We start from the raw sequence: 18,071 nt of genomic DNA, 5'->3' as shown, positions 1-18,071 counted from the left end.
CCGCCGGCCAGTCTAAACAATTTCAATGAATGAGATGTTTTTTAGAATTAGTGATTATGTAGATAGGAATCAGTGACATTGTCAATACAATGATAATTTTTTCCTGTTCATAACTTGTTTATAATGATTCCATCGCTTATCCACCATTATATTAAGATTTACAGTTCAGTGACGGTGTCGGTGACTGGCACAGCGGAACAACCATAACCCGGTCGTATAATAAGCCTACGTTTTTCCGGTATGGTAACCGTTGCTATGAATTTCTTAACAATTGGAACCAGAAAAAGAAACAAAATTGTACTTAGATGTAACATAATAGCACTGAGATTATAGTAGGTTTTCCGCAATTATGTTCAATCCTATATATTTTATTTAACAGGCGTCCCCCCCACACCCCCTTCTAGATGTGGAGCAGTGCTTACAGCACTGCTAGAATTAGCGGAGCGAAGAAAGCATAGCGACTGTAGATAGAGAGGCAGCTAGCTAGCTAGAAATGTCTATTCAAACAGAGATCTCGTGGACATATATCATACTCTCTTCGCTTTCAGTCCGATTTGGAATTCCGTCTTTGCGGGGCTTGATGGCCGTCATGTATACGGGTTCCTCGCGGCTATGGCGGGCCCACGGTGTGCTCGAGTTCGTAGGGATCGAATGCTCGCCTGTTCGGCGACCTTGACTCCGGTTCCTCAAGTTGTTGGCTCGGCTGCTGGGTTGTTTTGATCCGCTGCGCTCTGAACTGGAGAAGAGGCTCGGGAAGAGTATCGAGAGCGGTTGTCGGATCATAGGCAGGCAGGCGCAGATTATGCCTGTGTTTGTTTCGATGGTGCTCCATATCGAGACGGGGATCGGGCTCCCTGAGGTTAGGTTAGATGAGGGTTAATTTATGACTGAGTGGCTTTTGTTGGTGATAAAGCTGAGGAAAGAGGAGAAAATGAGTAGTGGCACACTAACATGTTACATCATATACTTCCGACCCTCTTGCGATGACTGTGGTACGAATGATGCTTGTGATGCAAACGCTGCGGTTATCCCGTCAGTCCTGAACAATTTTCGCTCCCTCAATCGAATATATTAAAAGGGGGGTGGATCTCCTTACAACCCGCCAAGAGCAAAAACAAAAATAACGGCGATTTTGTCATTCCTTCTCAACTGGAGGTGCATGACTTGCCGTATCGGCAGGATCAAGATCGCCACGTCGGTCAAAATATTGATCAGCGCGTATGATAGCCAGTTAGCAAGATTTTTGATACATCGATGTGGCACTGAGCGATCCCAAAACGCATGCACGGGCGAACACTGCCAGATAGTGGGTGGGATAAATGCAATTCCCGATACTATGTTGAATGCGATAAGGACATAGCAAGTCCAGCGGAATGACTTCTGGGCGTAAAAGACTCGGAGGTAGAGCAATACAATCGACGTTTTCGTAAGGCATAGGATCACCTTGTATAACACTTGAGCAACGAAGATCCACTGGGTAATCAAAGTTAGTGGCGAAACCAGCAAAATGAAGTTTTTTGGAGAGAGATTACTATTAATGCATCGATCCTTTCCTGGGGGGTGAGCTCATGCTCGTGTCTACCGAACCCGTGTTGCACCGCTAGGTTGAAAATTTTCGTAAGCACCCATAAATCGGTTCTTTCGAGCACATACACGCAACTGACCTAGGACATGAGCGATAGAAAATCCGACGGCAGCAGCCTGTGATCTCGTTAGAAACGTCCCATTTCAAGCAGGCGCCAAAGACACCGCGGCGTTGACCTACCAACGCTGCCACGATTACCCAGTCATCCACCCTAATTCCATTCCGAATATATCTCGCGGAAAGTCGAACGACGACAAAGAAGCCAGACACGATGATCATCACTACTGTAACGACAAATAGCCTCCATCCTCTGTTCTCATGCCCGGGGGCCGTCGGCCCGAAGTTAGCCATGCTTGGAACAGGCTCACCATCAGAGCCGAATTCGCACTCAAAATACAGGTCTACCTCCTCACGAGTTCACAGCGCCGGAGAGCAGGAAGACCAAGAGTTGATGTCGCAGGCGTACGAGTAGCAGGTCGTGAATTTCAATCCCAGTTGTCCAATTCAGCAGACGCATATGAGGGGGTTAGCGGAGGCACCGTGTGCAAGAGGCAAAGGCGAAAGCACTCCCCTAGAATAGGATTTCCCTCGTTCACGAGTCGTAGCCAGCGATGTTGGCGTTTCCAACGAAGGCAGACGCTTTTGAAAATACCCAGCAACAGTTGGATTTTGTGAAAAATATAGTCCATAACGGCAGTACAAATACTCAAGAAAAAGAGGGTCGAACCCATTTTTCTTTTTTAAACTTTGTTGATGCTGAGTCCGATGTGATGATTTGAGTAGGTTTTAACGAGCAACTATCAAACCTCAAAAGTAAGAGGCCAGAACGCAGCACCAGAACGCGTCTGAAAGGTTTAGCTCAGTAAAAAAGAGAGCTAAGAGCCAGAGAGGCGGAGAGATGTGGGGATTCAAGGTTTGACCCCATCTGATTTCCTCCCCACTCCACCACTCCACTGTCCCCAGACTCCGGGAGAGCTGATGAATTATATATTATTAGAAAAAAGGGGGGGGGGGGGGAGGAGGAGGAGGAGGAGGAGGAGGCGGACGGACATCAGACTCGGCGGGGATTTTCTTCAGGAAACACGATCACTTTCTTGATCAAAATCTGTTCTCAGTCAGCAATTTAGATCAATGTTCATCAGAATGGAAATGGACTTGTCGTGAAGTCTGTGAACCCTATGCTATGTCCTAGTTATTATTGCTATGTCCTATGTCCTATGTATTATTATTCCATTTCTCCGCATCAAGAAGTTCGTTCGGCTTCTGTTCTTCGAACTTTGAATCCCTAGCTTGGATTTGACTTTGTGCTAGCCTGGTTTGAATCGTTTGAAGGGGGAGCCTCCAGCCCAACGAACACTTCAACCACATGCTTCCAGGTTCCAGGACGCAGAAGTTCATGCAACTGAGCATAAATAAAAAAAAAGGTAAATTCAAAGTCTCATGGATGATGAGTCATGCATGAATCATTAGGCAAGTTCTTCCTGGCCAGTCTTGACAACTTGTGAGCGATCATTGATTCATACATAAATTAAGCGAACCTGGCGTCTGGAGAAACCTTCATTGATGGCCCCGGCCTGCATCTGCGCCTGGCACCTACTTACCTCCCTTGATGAAAGTTTATTTTGGCTTTCTTCGTTGGTGGCGCATTTGACATAGGAAATGTCTAGTGCACTAAGAAGAAGAAGTTGATTGAGATCACCAGTGAGTGACTGCTGGTGTGGTGTGATGTAGAGTCTGATTCAACCTCAGCATTAAAATAAAAAAGAACTTTTTCTGTTCAAGGAATTAAACAAGTCGTGCTCTCTGAAACCCCAGATTTTGAGCAAATACATCACGATGGCAGCTGAAAAGTTAAAAATAAAAAATAAAATTTTCTTCCACAATTGTTTGATGTTTGAAAATCTGTCTCAGGGGTTGGGGGCAGGCGCAGACGCAGGCGTGCCACTACTATATAGGTGGGTGCCAGGCACTGGCAAGAAGCCAGCTGTCTCATAAAAGTTTATTGAACCTAGGTGGTAAGAGTCCCGGGGCCTGACAGGCTGTGATCATGATAATTATTTAACTTGTTAATATGACGGCGCTGAGTAGACGTGACAGCAGAGTCAACGCATTCTGAATGACAATATAATGAAAGTGTTTTGAATGAGCTTGCAATAGAGATACGCTCTTCTACCTCTTAGCCAGAGAGCTTATGAGACTATGATGAAGTTGAAGAGCTAGCGTTAACTTCACTGCATCACCCTCGGACTCGTATAGCCTGACAGCTGACATAAATACCAACAGATCTCACCTCCTTTGGGGGTCCATATACCAATTCCGTATGGGATATTGGTGTGTAATCTGCCGCTGACGCCTTGTCTTTAAACAATATGCATGTCTTTCCGAAAGGCACATCCTGCTCGTCCGAAGGCTTCACTGCAAACTCCAGAGTTTTGCACTGATTAACAGGGAGGCATGAGTAATAGTAGCATTTGAAGAGGAGTGAAAAAAAGTCAAGATCTTCTTACCTTCAGACTCTGAATGTGATGACGTCTAATTCCAACAAACATACCAACGACCTGGGAGACAGGCGGAGATTCAAGAGTTTGATGCGCATCAGCAACCATGTCAATATCGCCTGCTCGCCCCATTGTCCCAGATGCCATAGCGGAATACAAGACCAAGAAACGAGTTGTCGTGGAAGTAGCCATGGGCAGTGATGATCTGGTCCTGTGGCCGACTTCTGCTTTTCTTTGAAAGTAGATTTTCTGCGCTTGGTCAAACGGCAAGAAGTGCCCCGGGATCACGCTCAAGGTTCTAGCTGTTTTCTCTAAAATGACGGCACGGACTCGAACATATGATGAATTCAAGACCCAAGAAATGCCTGTCTAAAGCAATGTTAGGGTGAAAAAAAATCTACTGAGTAAGCTAGAGTACTGGCAAGATCTTGATTAGGTCCTCTTTGATATTGGATCTGCATGTCATTCGATGAAAAGGAATCCACTTCTGAAGACTGAAACATCACAGTTCGCGCGCAGAGGTCGCCTCGAACCGTACGGCTGGGACTTGACCTTGTCGCCAATGGCCAATGGGATGCCAGGCGAGCGATTTGGATTGTAGTTAACCAGACCGTTATGGATTGAATGTTCTCGTCTGCAGAGAGCTCAAAAACATCATCGTCATCCATCCACTGTCTTACTATAGCTGAAGGTGCGCCATAGTAATCGAACTTCAAGCCGGATAAGCGCTTGGGGCTCCTACTTCGACCTTCGATCCCTGTGGATGCCTGAATACGCCGCAAGCCTTTCAAGTGTGCATAAGTCTTGTAACTATTAGGGCCTCCGATGGATTCGGAGAATTCATCGTCGTACCGTAATTCATCTTTGGATATCGTATAAGATACGTGGACGCCTCTATCTTTATCCGCAAGGTTCACACGCTGGTTGGTCACACGGTTGATGTTGGATACCTAATCGGATGAAGATATCTTGGCAAGGCTAATTTTTCCTTTCGTTAGATTATATCTTGCGCTTGCTGAAGAAATGCAGTACTTACCGACTGCACACCGATAAAGCCGGTGATAGCATTGCCAGGTGGCGGTTCCGAGATTGGATGAATATCTGCATTTAATCAAAGGGGTATTGTAGCGAATGTTGCTGTGCAGCTCTGATACCTGGGTCAGAATTAGCACTACTAGGACACTGCGGCACTGAATAGCGTAGGTAGCCCTGTAGTCCAGACAAGTGGCGATCAATACGCCTACTATCCGGGCCATTGTTTCCCGGTAAGTCGTTGAAGAGGTAGTCCTCGTGGCTGTCGTCTAGAATGCGAATTCTGTTGATCCGTCCGCCCTCGGACCATCGATTAGAAATGAGAGCTCGTAGCCGCCGTTGGATCCAAATTGTAAGGACTTTCCGTTAGCATATATCATTTCGAATCCCATCAGAGGATGTGTGTATATTGTGTTAAATAACACACGAGCCGTACAAGGGAACTCAGAAGCTAGCCACCGGGGGCCCCGAAGTCGACGATGACCAGTGGCTCAAAGTGCGACTGGAAGAGGGTGCAGGTGGCTGAAGCGTAATAATTTCCAGGACTTCATAAGTTGGGATAGAGGGTATCCATAAATGAGAATAGGCATGAAAAAAATCCATCCCTTGGGAAGGACGCTCAGGAGCGGTATGAGGATGGTTGATCAATTCACCGACCCCGAGTGATACGACTTTAAGCCGCTGAACACGATAGATTCATTAGCAATACTTGAACATCCGGGAGAAGAGGGAGATTTTACATCAAACCCTGCCAATAAACAGGGGTTTTGTGGCCTCAGGGATGCTCAAGGTGGCTCGAGCAATGCCCGGACCATGGTTGTCACCAAACCAAATAGATGGACTCGAATCGGTGAACACAAATTGAAATTCTTGTTAGCCCCTGAGATTAACTTGAGTGGCCGACGACAATTCAACCCCTTTGGTGGCGGCGTTGCGAAACCCTATTGTACGGTCAATGTCTTCAGAGAAGTATCGGGAAGCCAATTGCTGATATGAAGGGCCTGGCCCCAACTCCTAGGAAGGTTATCAAGGAGCGTGCGTAAGCTGTGCTAGCTCTCGACATACATGCCTTATTATTGTAAGGTCTTGATAATATCTCGAGTTTAAGTTCTGTAGAGAGTGGAGTGTGTCAAAGATCCGGGAACAGGGTTTTCCGAGTCATAGCAGACGAGAGGAAGACGTCGTCGCTAGCTTCAAATCATCATTGGAAGGCACGGCATAACTAGGGAGTTCAGGGATCAGCGTAGAGAGGAGAGTTCAGATCCACTGGCATCGGTAGTCCCCAGGTCTAATGTGTTCGGGCAGCGCCCCTAGTAACCAATGACCAAAATCAGAAGAAGAAGCTTTGACAGACCGAGGTGATAATGGCATTCTCATTCTGTATATGACCGAGGAGTAGAGTAGGATAAGCAATTGCCAGCAGGAATCGTGGATGGATAGCAAAGCCCGTACAAAGTCCCCATTTCCAAAGCATCAACGTCATGATGATCGACATAAGAAGAAAGGATAATAATAGTACGACCGTGAATGATACCTACCCCTGTGGCAGCAATTTGATCAAACGTTCGATGGAGACCTCACACCTCTGCGTACCAAGGGCGGCGACGGTGGGGGAGGGGGAAAGTAGAGAGCTGGATTCAACATCAGGCCACTAGGGATCTGGGAGCAGGATAACTCCACAGAAGGCGTTAGGCATTGCCTTCTAAGAAGAAAGTACATTTATTGTGGCCGAAATTTAGAACGAATGTGGTAGTTCTTGAGAGCTTAAATCATCAGAGAGAAAGGTAAATTAATAATAGATAGAGATGTAGGACGATTTCATGCTGAGGTTGTTGTGAGATGGTTGAATCTTATAATATCATGAGGAGCTAGCTAACTAACTATACGATGCTAACTACTATCCCCTGGTCTGGCCGCGAGGCACAAGTAGCGCAATATCATTAACTAACTAGTGTAACTAGTTAACCAACTAATAAGCTGTTAACTAGCTCAGAAGTGCAATCTAGTTTGTTGGCTACACTACGCTACGGAGTACGGAGTACAGATTCACCATCCCATCCTGTGGTTTCTCTCACATGCTTGCTCCAACTTTCTCATCCATCGATCGTCTTGATCTATCTATCTTCATATCCACTGTGGAGATGTATGTGCCCGCCCCTGGAAGAAATCCCGCTCCTCGCGGATCTCCTTACCCCTATTCTCACCACTCACTTAAGGCGTTGTTCGGTTGCACGTTTAACCTTGTACAAGCTCTTATCCCCGCGTCTGGGAACCACTAACTAACTAAGCTGTTAGCTAGCTCTGAAGCACCAACCAATAACCGTGCCATGCTTACTCACTCTCTCTAGTGAGTGCGCCACAGTGTACAGAAAACCACACTGTACAGAAAATATTTTGAATATAGTGATCTTCAAAAATTAATTAATAATCATCACCACATCTATCTATAATATAAAGATTATCTATATACTCATTAGAAGGTGTAGAATCCACTGTAGATTGAGATTCTATAGAATTATCTTATTATGATTGAGTGACTGTAGATTTTGTAGATTTGATTTCAATCAATTGAAGATTCTTATTGAACATCTTTTTCATCTCATCTGCTCTACAGATTATAATCTTGCAATTGGCATTCTTAATAGTGAGGACTTCATCTACTTGCATCTACCTGTAAGAGGATTTGACAACCTGACATCTATTTGCTCAATAATGATCTGCAAGTTCACTCTTACAGTGCATATTCAATTCTGCCTGAATCATGCTACTCTTGAAGATCTTGTTCAATCATCTTGTCAAACCAGGTGTAAGGGTATTCTTCATATCTTCTAAGATCTTGACTGCTGTATTGATTTGATGACATAGTTTTGCAACTGTCTCTGAGAAGATTAATTATAAGAAGACAGTTGATGATTAATCTGCAGATGATGAGATAAAGTGATTACACACATCATCATTATCATTGTATATGTTGAGATTCAGAGCATCATCAATGATAAGAGGTCTTAATTGATTGAGAATTATATCATGATTAACTGGATACATTTCATGGTTGATAAAGCCAGCTCTCACAGTGTCAGGTTTGAATGCTTACAGTCAAACACTCTTCAGATTAGCAAGGAATTGTCTGTCATTATACTGCTCATATTCATAGCAGATGACCTCATTAACTGTCTTTGTATAATAATGCTTATACTGCTGAAAAAATACATCATCAAGAGATTGTAGAATATGACTTATATAAGATAAGAATTTAAACAAAATAATCTTATAAAGATCACAGTATTGAATGAATTCTTCTGTAAGATAAGAATCATGATTATTCATTAATAGCAGTTGATGACTGTTCATTTGACACTTTTTTATCATCTTATTGAATCACTTGATCTATTTAAATTCAATCTTATCATTTGTAAAGCCAGACTCAGATGCAGTGATAATGTAGTTATCAGATAAGTTGAAGTATGTATACTAATTCTCTAGATGAATCTTTGATTTTATTATAATCAATGAATTTAATACTGTGTTATCTGTACTAACATACTTCATTACTGTTATTAATCCACGAGAGTATGATAACTGTATGACAGAATTCATATCTTTAAAGACAGTTATAACTCACTGTTCACATTCTTCTTCTTCTTGAAATTCAATCTCATCAAAGTTGTAGATATCACAGTGAAAAAAATAATATTGATTGAAGACAGCTTCATATCAATTAAATCAGTTGATAATAAAGCTTATATTCTCACAAGACACTCATTTTGAATTCATGAGCTTTTGCTTGACTCATTTATAATCTGACAGGTGTTTGATGAATTAATATACTCATATCTTACTTACTGTGAAAGGTGCAGTCTCTGAATCTGTATAATGCTGTCTTAACATGCAGTTCACAGCAGCTTTGATATACTTGATAATGAACAGGCAAAAATTAATATTCAACTGATGAATTTATATTTTAATTATCTCTTTCTGACTGTTATTCAATGCTCAATTCAGTGAAACTCTCATAGTTCTTGATTTCTTTCTGTTGATTCTCTCATACAAGATGATATATGAGACTTTGAATTCTCATGACAGAGACATGATTTTTAATTTTGAATTGCTTTTATATGTGTTAACAGCTCTTTTCAACTGCTTCTCAGTGTAATTAGAAGATTTAGGCATGATTATAATTAATAATAATTATTTGAAGATGAAGAATGAAGATATTGAAAATATTTTCTATACAGTGTGGTTTTCCGTAGAATCCGTACACTGTGGCGCACTCACTAGAGAGAGTGGGTAAGCATGGCACGGTTAATTTCGTAAACTGAATTGTACACGTTCCTACGCTAAAAACCCATCATCACATCCGTGAGTGAGTGCCTCTCATCACAATGTCATTATCACTGCAATGTTACTTTTCATCAAGAATGAATATATTTGTAACTTCAATGTCTTGATATATTAGAATTCTTCTCTTTATCTATAAAAAAAAAGGTCCTCTGCATCTCTCATATCTATTAATTCAATATTTATAACCTCTTGATCTGTCTCACGGATTTCTTGAGTCTGTGCAGCCTGATGTGCCATATCTACGCAATGTTAATGATTAATACATCTTCAATCCTTTTGAATCTTCTTTACCCGATGAGCTTCAATCTGCTGATTGATATTCTTATTCATCTTTATACCTTCTATACTGTGTACTTGATAATGTGTATTTTTCATTTGAAGATGTTTGGCTGTCTGCAAGTGACATTCAATTTCTATCTCATGATGAGCATTCAATTCTGCTTGAATAAGAGAACCTTTGACAATCTTATTAAGATTTCATTATAGCTGTGATAAAATTAGACTGAGAGCCTGTTCAGTGCGGCCGTGTGTACTCGTTCTTTTTGTACAGATCTTCACTTTTTTTTGAAAAGTACAGCTCTAATATCATGACTGTTCAGTGAGCAGAGTATCTGTACTAATAATACAGCTACTTTTTACAAAGTACAGATGAAAAAGGCCAGGTGTTCAGTGAATTGAGCAGTCATACTTGTGTCTTTTGCCAAGATCTTATGAATAAGCAGTATTTAACTTCAATAATGTATGATGATGTTGTGAATAGACTGACCGTGTGACCGTGTCTGAGACCAGGATCAGATTTTTTGATAGTCTTATTATCAATTTGACTGATCTCATTACACAGTTTTAACATTAGATAGTAGTTCTATACTGTCTCAGTGAGACTTACTGTCTACTCTTGTTACATTTTTCAAATGAGATCATGATTTTCACTTCTCAATTTAAATTATTTTTATTGCTTTAAATAACTTTAAATCTCATTTGAGTGTTATCAAAAAGTGTTACTTTTTAAAAAATTAAAAATAGTCTAAAAAAAACCTTAAAATGTCTAAAAATAGTAACTTTATGTCAAGAATGAGACTAAATGAGATCAAATGAAATCACTTTCTCATTTTTTTCAAGTCATGGTTTCATTTTAAGATCTGATATATAGTCACTTTGCATGTTTTTTTGATGGCTAGTCCCAGCGGGATTCACGCCAAGAAATGTATGAGACTAGATCAAATGAGATTAAATGTGAAATTCATAGTTCTGGCAGCCAGTCTAGTTGTGAAAAATGTAAACCTTATATAATTGAAAGGTTGCTAGCTTGTAAGAAGTTATATAATGAAAGAATTAGTAAGCCAGATCACGTGATCTGACACTCTCACTCATCAGAGTAACTGTATATGATGCTACATACAAAATTCACCTTCAAATCAAGTATAGGTATAAAAAATGACTGAAAAATGTGTAGTAATGAAAAACCAGTCATGAGATTCATCATTTTTTATCCCTCTATTTCTCTATCTTCTTCATCTTAATATTCTCCTTTCAATATATATCTTTCATTATTTCAAGTGATTTAGTAAGCTAATCTACCGCGTTCTCAGCAGATGAAACATATTGAATAGATATCTTATTCTTGCAGATAAGATTATGAAAAATGTGACAACAGATCTCTATATACTTCAAGCAGTGTGAAATTGCTTCAGAAGAGAATAGCTCTATAACAGACTTATTATTAGCATGAATTGTATAAGTGAGATTATTAACTGTCATGAGAATGAAGTGATCATGTGACAGGCTACGCCTGATTAATTATATAGACTATTTCATTACACTTCACAGATTTCTACTGAGGCTTTGATTCTTGATTGCTAATTCTCTGCCAAAGCTTCAATTCTCAGAGATCAATTCTCAGCTGAAAACTCATGAAATTCCTATTCTTTCACTCTGAAGCTTTACTGTGTATGTATATAAATATTCACTCTAATCACTGATTTCTGCACTTTCTCTCTCTTTTTCTTTTCTAATGTTTTTCACTTTGTTATATAAGATCTATAAATATTATACTGATCTATTCAGTGTAGACTGACCGTGTGACCGTGTCTGGAACCAGGATCAAACTTTACAGTTGTCACGTTGCCTAAAAGCATTACTTCTGATCATGGTTTGTGTTCATCACATTGATTCCAAATCACGTTATTTCAGATATTAAAGGTCCCAGATTCACTTTTCAAATAAAAATCTAGTCTCAGATAAAGAATATGTTTGAATTCTTAGTCACATTTTCATTCTGATCTCATTATTGAAAATGGTATCAAATGAGATCATGAAATCATTTCTCACTTACATAATATCATAACATAGTGCTCATTTGTTGAAAATTCAACAGAGAGTGTTATCAAATATTATTACTTTTCTGAACACAGATCATAATTAATATCATTTTAATTAAAAAAAAAATATAAAATACAAAAAATAACAAAAAAACAAAAAACAAAACAACAAGAAAAAATCACAACAAAAAAAAAAAAAGAAAAGGAAAAGAAAAAAACAAAAAACAAAAACAAAAAAAAATCAAGGTCACAGAGCTGCAGCATTCTCAAAATATTCACTCTTCAGAGTCTTCACAATGTTCATCATCAACTGTGTATCCCTCACAGTGAGAGTAACACGGCCGCGATGAGCCATTGCCTTAACACCACCTAATAAATAATCAGTATATATCTATATAAATGTGAATAATTAGAAAACATACACTCAAAAAGTGTGACCAGGGTGGACTCTGCTGTCACTTGAATGGCATCAAGGGCAGAACACTGGAATCGATGATTCCCTCCATTGATTTCACAGACAAGGCGCGTGAAGGTGGCCTTGAGGAATATAAGATTCTCTGACTTCTGATAAAAACAGATCTCATGGAGAGACTCTATTTTCATCATATCAGAGACTGAGTGTTACCAAAAAGTGTTACTTCAATGCACATGCACTTACTGCGGCGATCCACCCTCTGCGCACATGGCTGAGGGTTGCGGCTTTCCCACGCCGCACGGCTCTCCCTGGGATGCTGCCACCGGTTTGCAACTCACACAGCCTCCCAGTCCAGCACACGCTGCGCATATGCAGCCCTGCGTGCTGGGGCTGTGTTGGCCATTATGGCCTGGCGTGGTACTCGCTTTTCGCGGGCCATGTTTCATTTGGTTGGGGGGGGGGGGGGACACGACTGCTGTTTTATTTGAGGGAGGGTGAGTAATTGAATCTGTAGAAGGTAATTTGGTTTCTTCTGCATTTGAAATTTGATTAGTCTATACTCTTCAATTTGAGGGTTTCTGAGAGTGTTTTAATAGTTTTCATACCAGCTTGGAATTAGTGGTTGATTGAAGAAGAGAAAAGAGAGAAGAAAGAAATGAGAACAACTTATCTTTATGATATGAAAACAGAGAATTGCTGCAATCATTTGTCCTAGCAATAAAGATCTGTTTTCTGCATGTATCTCTGATACAGATTATATAATAACTGTATACAAAGAATATCAACAGTGCATGTATTGAATGAAGATGATGTTGCCATGCAACACTGTAGCTGTTTCTGTACATTGCTGAAAGCTGTTAATATTTTCTTTGAGTCTCTTTATATTTGGTAAGTCAGTAATATATTTCAATGCACTCTTTCTTTCATCATCATTATCATTATCATCATCATCATCATCATCATCACTATCACCATCATCATTACCATTATCATCATCATCATTATCACCATCATCATATCATTTCTAGCCGCCTCTCCTGCCTTCACCCCTCTTCAATGCTCACCGAAACCAATCATGTCATCTCTCTTCAAATATTCTGCGGTCCTGCGGACCACCAAGGCGCGTGAGCACTGTCACAGATTGAAGGAAGAGAAGAAGAAGATGTTCAAGTGAGAGGAGACAGATTGCAAGACACATTATAATGCCTTGAAGAGGCTCTGCAAGAGAGCAGAATGATAACAATTTTAAGTAACACTTCTGATAGATTTAGACTGAACTAAGTATAGAAATAATGTGAATGGCACCGCCTGTGAGAGATTGAAGAAGAAGACAGTGAAGAGCCTCATGCAGCAGCAGTGAGACCAGGAGAAGTTCTGAGAATGATTTGAGATCAAGGTGAAGAGAGAGAGAGATGAGAAGAGTGTTACTGCAAATAAGCAGCAGCAGAAGAAGATTGAGAGAGTGTTGAAGCAGAAGATAAAGAAGTCAAAACTGGTAAGTTTTTTATTTATTGAGAGATAATGATTTTTGATAACACTTCTGTTCTCTAATTGATTAGCAGGAGCTGGCAGAGGAGGAGGGAATTGAGGCCTTGTTCAGGTCTCGAATGCGCTCCATGATCCAGAACATTGAGGAGGCAGCCCTGCTCTCTGAGCATGCCAATCTGCTTGCTGCTGGGGTGGAACCCGAGGCAGCAGACCAGGAAATGCGGGATTTTGAGGTGCAGGTTGACCTGGCTGAGGGGGAGCAGTGGGAACCCTTCTCTGAGAAGGCAGCAGAGGGAGATTTTGAGGTGGTTATCACCTCAGATGAGGAGGAGGAGAAGGAGAAGAAGAATGAGAAGTGAATTGTAGAGAATGATAAGAAGAATGAGAAAGAGCAGAAAGATGATGAGTAGAAAAAGTTTTTTTCTTTTTATATTAGTTAGTTGTAAGTTCATAATTATTAATAATTGAAATTAATTTTGAGTTTTTAAAAATTATTGTACAAGTTGTAATCAAGTCAGGAATAATATATATATATATATATATATTTAACTATCATGATTCACAAATCACTATAATGTATAAGTATCAACATTTTTTCAACATTGATATTCACAATATTAATATATTTTTAATGATATCATCTGGTAATGTAATTTGATAATGCTCTCTTTCACAATATTAATATATTTCAAGAAATATGACAGAGATTAATCAAGATTGTTTATTTACTTTTATACATCAATGATATCTAATCTGAGTTAGTACTAAAATTATAACTAAGCTAAGAAACAAGATTATTTTCTCTTATATTAATTCTTCTTACACACATCAGTGATTAGTTATTGAAAATAAATTATCATCTTTCTCAAATTATTATCATGTCTTCTGAATTCACTTCTTTCACTTCTTTTACTTCTATTGAAGATTCACAAACTCTTCAAGAAATCACTGTGAATCACAAAGTCTATATTGTTTACAATTTAATACAGAATGCTCTCTTTCAATTATAATGAATGATCACTTCATTCTTCACATCTGATTCCAGGTCATGAAATTTATGAAAAACTCAACATAAATACTGAGATGAACTATGGAATAATTATCAACAGGTTGCATTGCAGATTACTGAAGAGTCATCTCTCTGCTGCAATCACTGCAACTTCATTCAGAAACATTCATCATGAACTGATCATGACTCTGAAGAAATTTCCTGACATCTGAAGTCATCAGAATGCAGACAACAAAAGGAAAATAATCAGAAAATTACTACTGAGCTGGTAAGTTGCTCTATCAGATAATGATTTTTGATAACACTAACTTTCTAATTTGAAGGAAATCATGTGAAAATGACCATGTATCAGTACTCTGATTCCACAACTCTCACCTGATAACTTTCATGAACAATTACTTCACATGTGTATATCTCTGAATCTTCCTCTTTGATCAATTGAAAACCCCGAATTCTGAACACTTCTTCAAATGCTTAATTCAAATCTTCATATTCCACATCAATTCTGTCTTCAGTTCAACCTCGAGACACACTACAAAGTCAATATGCAACATCTAGAATCAGAGTTGAAGAATCATTGAAGAGTGTCTCTCACAGTGAATGCATGAACTAGTACAAACAATCTTGCATTTATGAGAGTTACATGTTATTACATTGATGAGAACTGGACTTATCAAGAGACATTAATTGAATTTGAATCATTGATCAGTAGTCATACTGGGGATTATATGACAGAGGTATTAATGACTGTGATTAAAAATGACTATTGAGATATTAGTCTCAGTCTTCTTGCAATTACAACTGACAATGCTGCGAATAACTACACTATGATGAAGAGCTTGGAGCAAAAATTGGCTTTGCATTCCTGGAATAGTAAACAAGGTCATATCCCCTGCATTGCTCATGTGGTTCAACTTGTGGTGCAAACACTGGTAAAGAATCTTAACATTGAGGTGAAGAATAATGAGATGACTGGTTCTTGGGATGAGAATGAGATGGAAGTGATTACTCAAGTAACTTTTGCATTCACTTTGCAAAAGATAATGTTTTTTGACAACACTTTTTAATATTGCTTTTTGATAATGCTTTTTGATAATGCTACTGTTAATTTTGAATAGATTGACTAATAATTTAAATATCACAGATTTGAAACATTGCTAATGCAATTTGTACCTTCTCTAAACAACAACAACAATTCCATGATATTCAACAAACAAACAAATCAGTCACATCACTGAATATGATACAGGATGTTAGAACACAGTGAAGTTCAACATATGAGATGACTGTTCAGACTCTTCAATTGCATCAGATGATTGATCATTGAGTGCAACACTCTGATTGAGAAAAGATTCAGATATTGAAACTTTCTGATATGAAGTGAACTCAGTTGAAATATGTGATTGATTTACTGTTTCAGTTTTATAAGACAACAAAGACAGTCTCAATCACTCATACACCAATGCTGCAGTCAGTCTGGTGAGTGTATAACAGTTTATTTACTCATCTTGAGAAGCAGTTGAATCACTCAAAAAGAAATTCAGTCTGGGATGATGCTATAGCGCAGGCTATTATTGCTGTAAGAGATAAACTGGCATATTACTACAGCAAAACTGAACAATCTTTTGCAGAGTACTATGCTGTAGCAGCTCTACTAGATCCCTCCCATTGAGTTAATACCTACACTTCTCAAGATTGAACAGAGGAGGAACGAGACTCATATGTCAAATTAGCCCAAGACTACTACAATGCCAACTATCAGAGATTTGAATGAGCAGATGTTCAAGATGTGGAGACAGTGGAATACAATTCCCTAGTAAGTAACAATCTTTAGTAACACTTCATATCACATAGAACTATAATACTAACTTTGAAACAGGACTTGCATACATTGATTGCAACTGAAAATCAGGCAAAACTACATGCTTATAAAACTGAATTTGATCACTATCTTCAAGATGATTTGACAAATTTACGCACCAAATCAATTCTAGAGTTATGAAAAATTGTTGAGAGTACATATTCAACTGTTGTACTGATAGCGCGTGATATTCTGGCAATTCCATTGACAGGGGTGGGAATGAAGTGAAAGTTCAACTCAAGTTGAGATATTTGTCACTATCATCAGGGACAATTACAAGGAGAAACAATCAAGAAACTCATGATTGTAAAACATGGAATTATCAGACAGTTTAATACCTCTGATCACAGTATATCAGAGAAGTGTAGTTTTCATGAGAAAGTGAAGAATAAACTTGCACAAGAATGTATTTAGTTGTTTCATGAGTGTTATCAATAATTGTTACCAAATTCTGATTATATAAGCAATCACTGAATGAACTGAATGGGACTGATTTTGATCTTCAGTCTCAGTCCCATTCTGATTTTGAAAGAATGATCATCTTTCACAGTTTATTCTGAGAAATTACTCTCATTTCACTGTTCTTGAATTAAATCTGGTCATTTTTCATGCCATTTCTCTCAGAAATGGTCCATTTTCAGATTTTTTTGAGGCTTGGTCCTGGTGGGACTCACGCCAAGAAATGTATGAGACCAGATCAAATGGGATCAAATGTGAAATTCATGGTCCCGCCGGCCAGTCTAATTCAGTGTAGACTTCTTATACTTGAAAAATATTCATCATCTTCTCATTAGAAATGATTATTCACAATTTATCATCTTCTCATTAGAAATAATTATCTATCAAGGTATCTGAATATGTAACAATGCGTAAGAAAAAGAGAAAATGACCAATTAGTTAAGCAGACACTGAGTCTTAATCAGTTAAGCAGATATTAAGTCTCTAGATAGAAGCTTGCTTATCAATCACTCTGACTCTATAACAAGATCTTATAAAGAGAATATTAGTTAAAGACCTGAGAGTTCTGACACTCTAGATATATGAGATATTTATACAATTATACTTCTTTCAATTTCACAGTTATTACATACTTAATAAACAATATAATCATGTTCACTGATAATATGAGAGAACTCTTGAACACAAGCATAGACACAGTGTAGCGTGCTTACGCCCTCTATTCAAGTTAATTCTCTATTCAACTCTAGCTTCCGCTTCATCTCTTACTGTTTTCTGAAGCTTTCACTTCTATCTTCTCTACAGAGAGCTTTCACTTCTTGCTGTTTCTCAGAGCTTTTACTTCTACCTTCTCTACAGAGAGCTTTCACTTCTTCTCTACAGAGTCTCTGTTCTTTTCTTACTGTTTTTTGAAGCTTCTGCTTCTATCTTCTCTACTAGACTGACCGTGTGACCGTGTCTGAGACCAGGACCAGATTTTTTGATAGTCTCATTATCAATTCAACTGATCTCATTACACGGTTTTAGCATTAGATAGTAGTCTCATACTGTCTCAGTGAGACTTAC

At 38.9% G+C, this 18,071-nt stretch overlaps 4 protein-coding genes across 4 annotated transcripts; 1 reads left to right on the top strand and 3 right to left on the bottom strand.

Moving 5' to 3' along the window:
• Positions 1 to 501: 501 nt before the first annotated feature.
• Positions 502 to 1,936, bottom strand: BDBG_04329 (uncharacterized protein; the record flags this gene model as incomplete). Its single annotated transcript, XM_002625414.1, has 6 exons — positions 502 to 854; positions 952 to 1,019; positions 1,097 to 1,473; positions 1,533 to 1,600; positions 1,665 to 1,701; positions 1,766 to 1,936. The coding sequence occupies 6 exons, from the start codon at positions 1,934 to 1,936 to the stop codon at positions 502 to 504; spliced, it is 1,074 nt and encodes a 357-aa protein (XP_002625460.1).
• A 1,885-nt stretch (positions 1,937 to 3,821) lies between these two features.
• BDBG_04328 (uncharacterized protein) lies at positions 3,822 to 5,339 on the bottom strand (the record flags this gene model as incomplete). Its single annotated transcript, XM_031721622.1, has 5 exons — positions 3,822 to 4,022; positions 4,093 to 4,448; positions 4,502 to 5,033; positions 5,120 to 5,184; positions 5,267 to 5,339. 5 exons carry the CDS (start codon positions 5,337 to 5,339, stop codon positions 3,822 to 3,824), a joined length of 1,227 nt encoding a protein of 408 aa, XP_031578250.1.
• A 6,682-nt stretch (positions 5,340 to 12,021) lies between these two features.
• Positions 12,022 to 12,628, bottom strand: BDBG_04327 (uncharacterized protein; the record flags this gene model as incomplete). The annotated part of the gene is made up of 4 exons (XM_002625412.1): positions 12,022 to 12,143; positions 12,197 to 12,367; positions 12,433 to 12,497; positions 12,528 to 12,628. 4 exons carry the CDS (start codon positions 12,626 to 12,628, stop codon positions 12,022 to 12,024), a joined length of 459 nt encoding a protein of 152 aa, XP_002625458.1.
• Positions 12,629 to 13,264: 636 nt separating this feature from the next.
• Positions 13,265 to 14,036, top strand: BDBG_17022 (uncharacterized protein; the record flags this gene model as incomplete). The annotated part of the gene is made up of 3 exons (XM_031724836.1): positions 13,265 to 13,359; positions 13,477 to 13,522; positions 13,749 to 14,036. The coding sequence occupies 3 exons, from the start codon at positions 13,265 to 13,267 to the stop codon at positions 14,034 to 14,036; spliced, it is 429 nt and encodes a 142-aa protein (XP_031578249.1).
• Positions 14,037 to 18,071: the final 4,035 nt, after the last annotated feature.

Source organism: Blastomyces gilchristii (assembly GCF_000003855.2).
Source record: "Blastomyces gilchristii SLH14081 genomic scaffold supercont1.7, whole genome shotgun sequence".
In the NCBI taxonomy this organism is placed as follows: Eukaryota; Fungi; Ascomycota; class Eurotiomycetes; order Onygenales; family Ajellomycetaceae; genus Blastomyces; species Blastomyces gilchristii.
The sequence above is the reverse complement of the archived record's forward strand: the minus strand, read 5'-3'. Positions and strand labels throughout refer to the sequence as shown.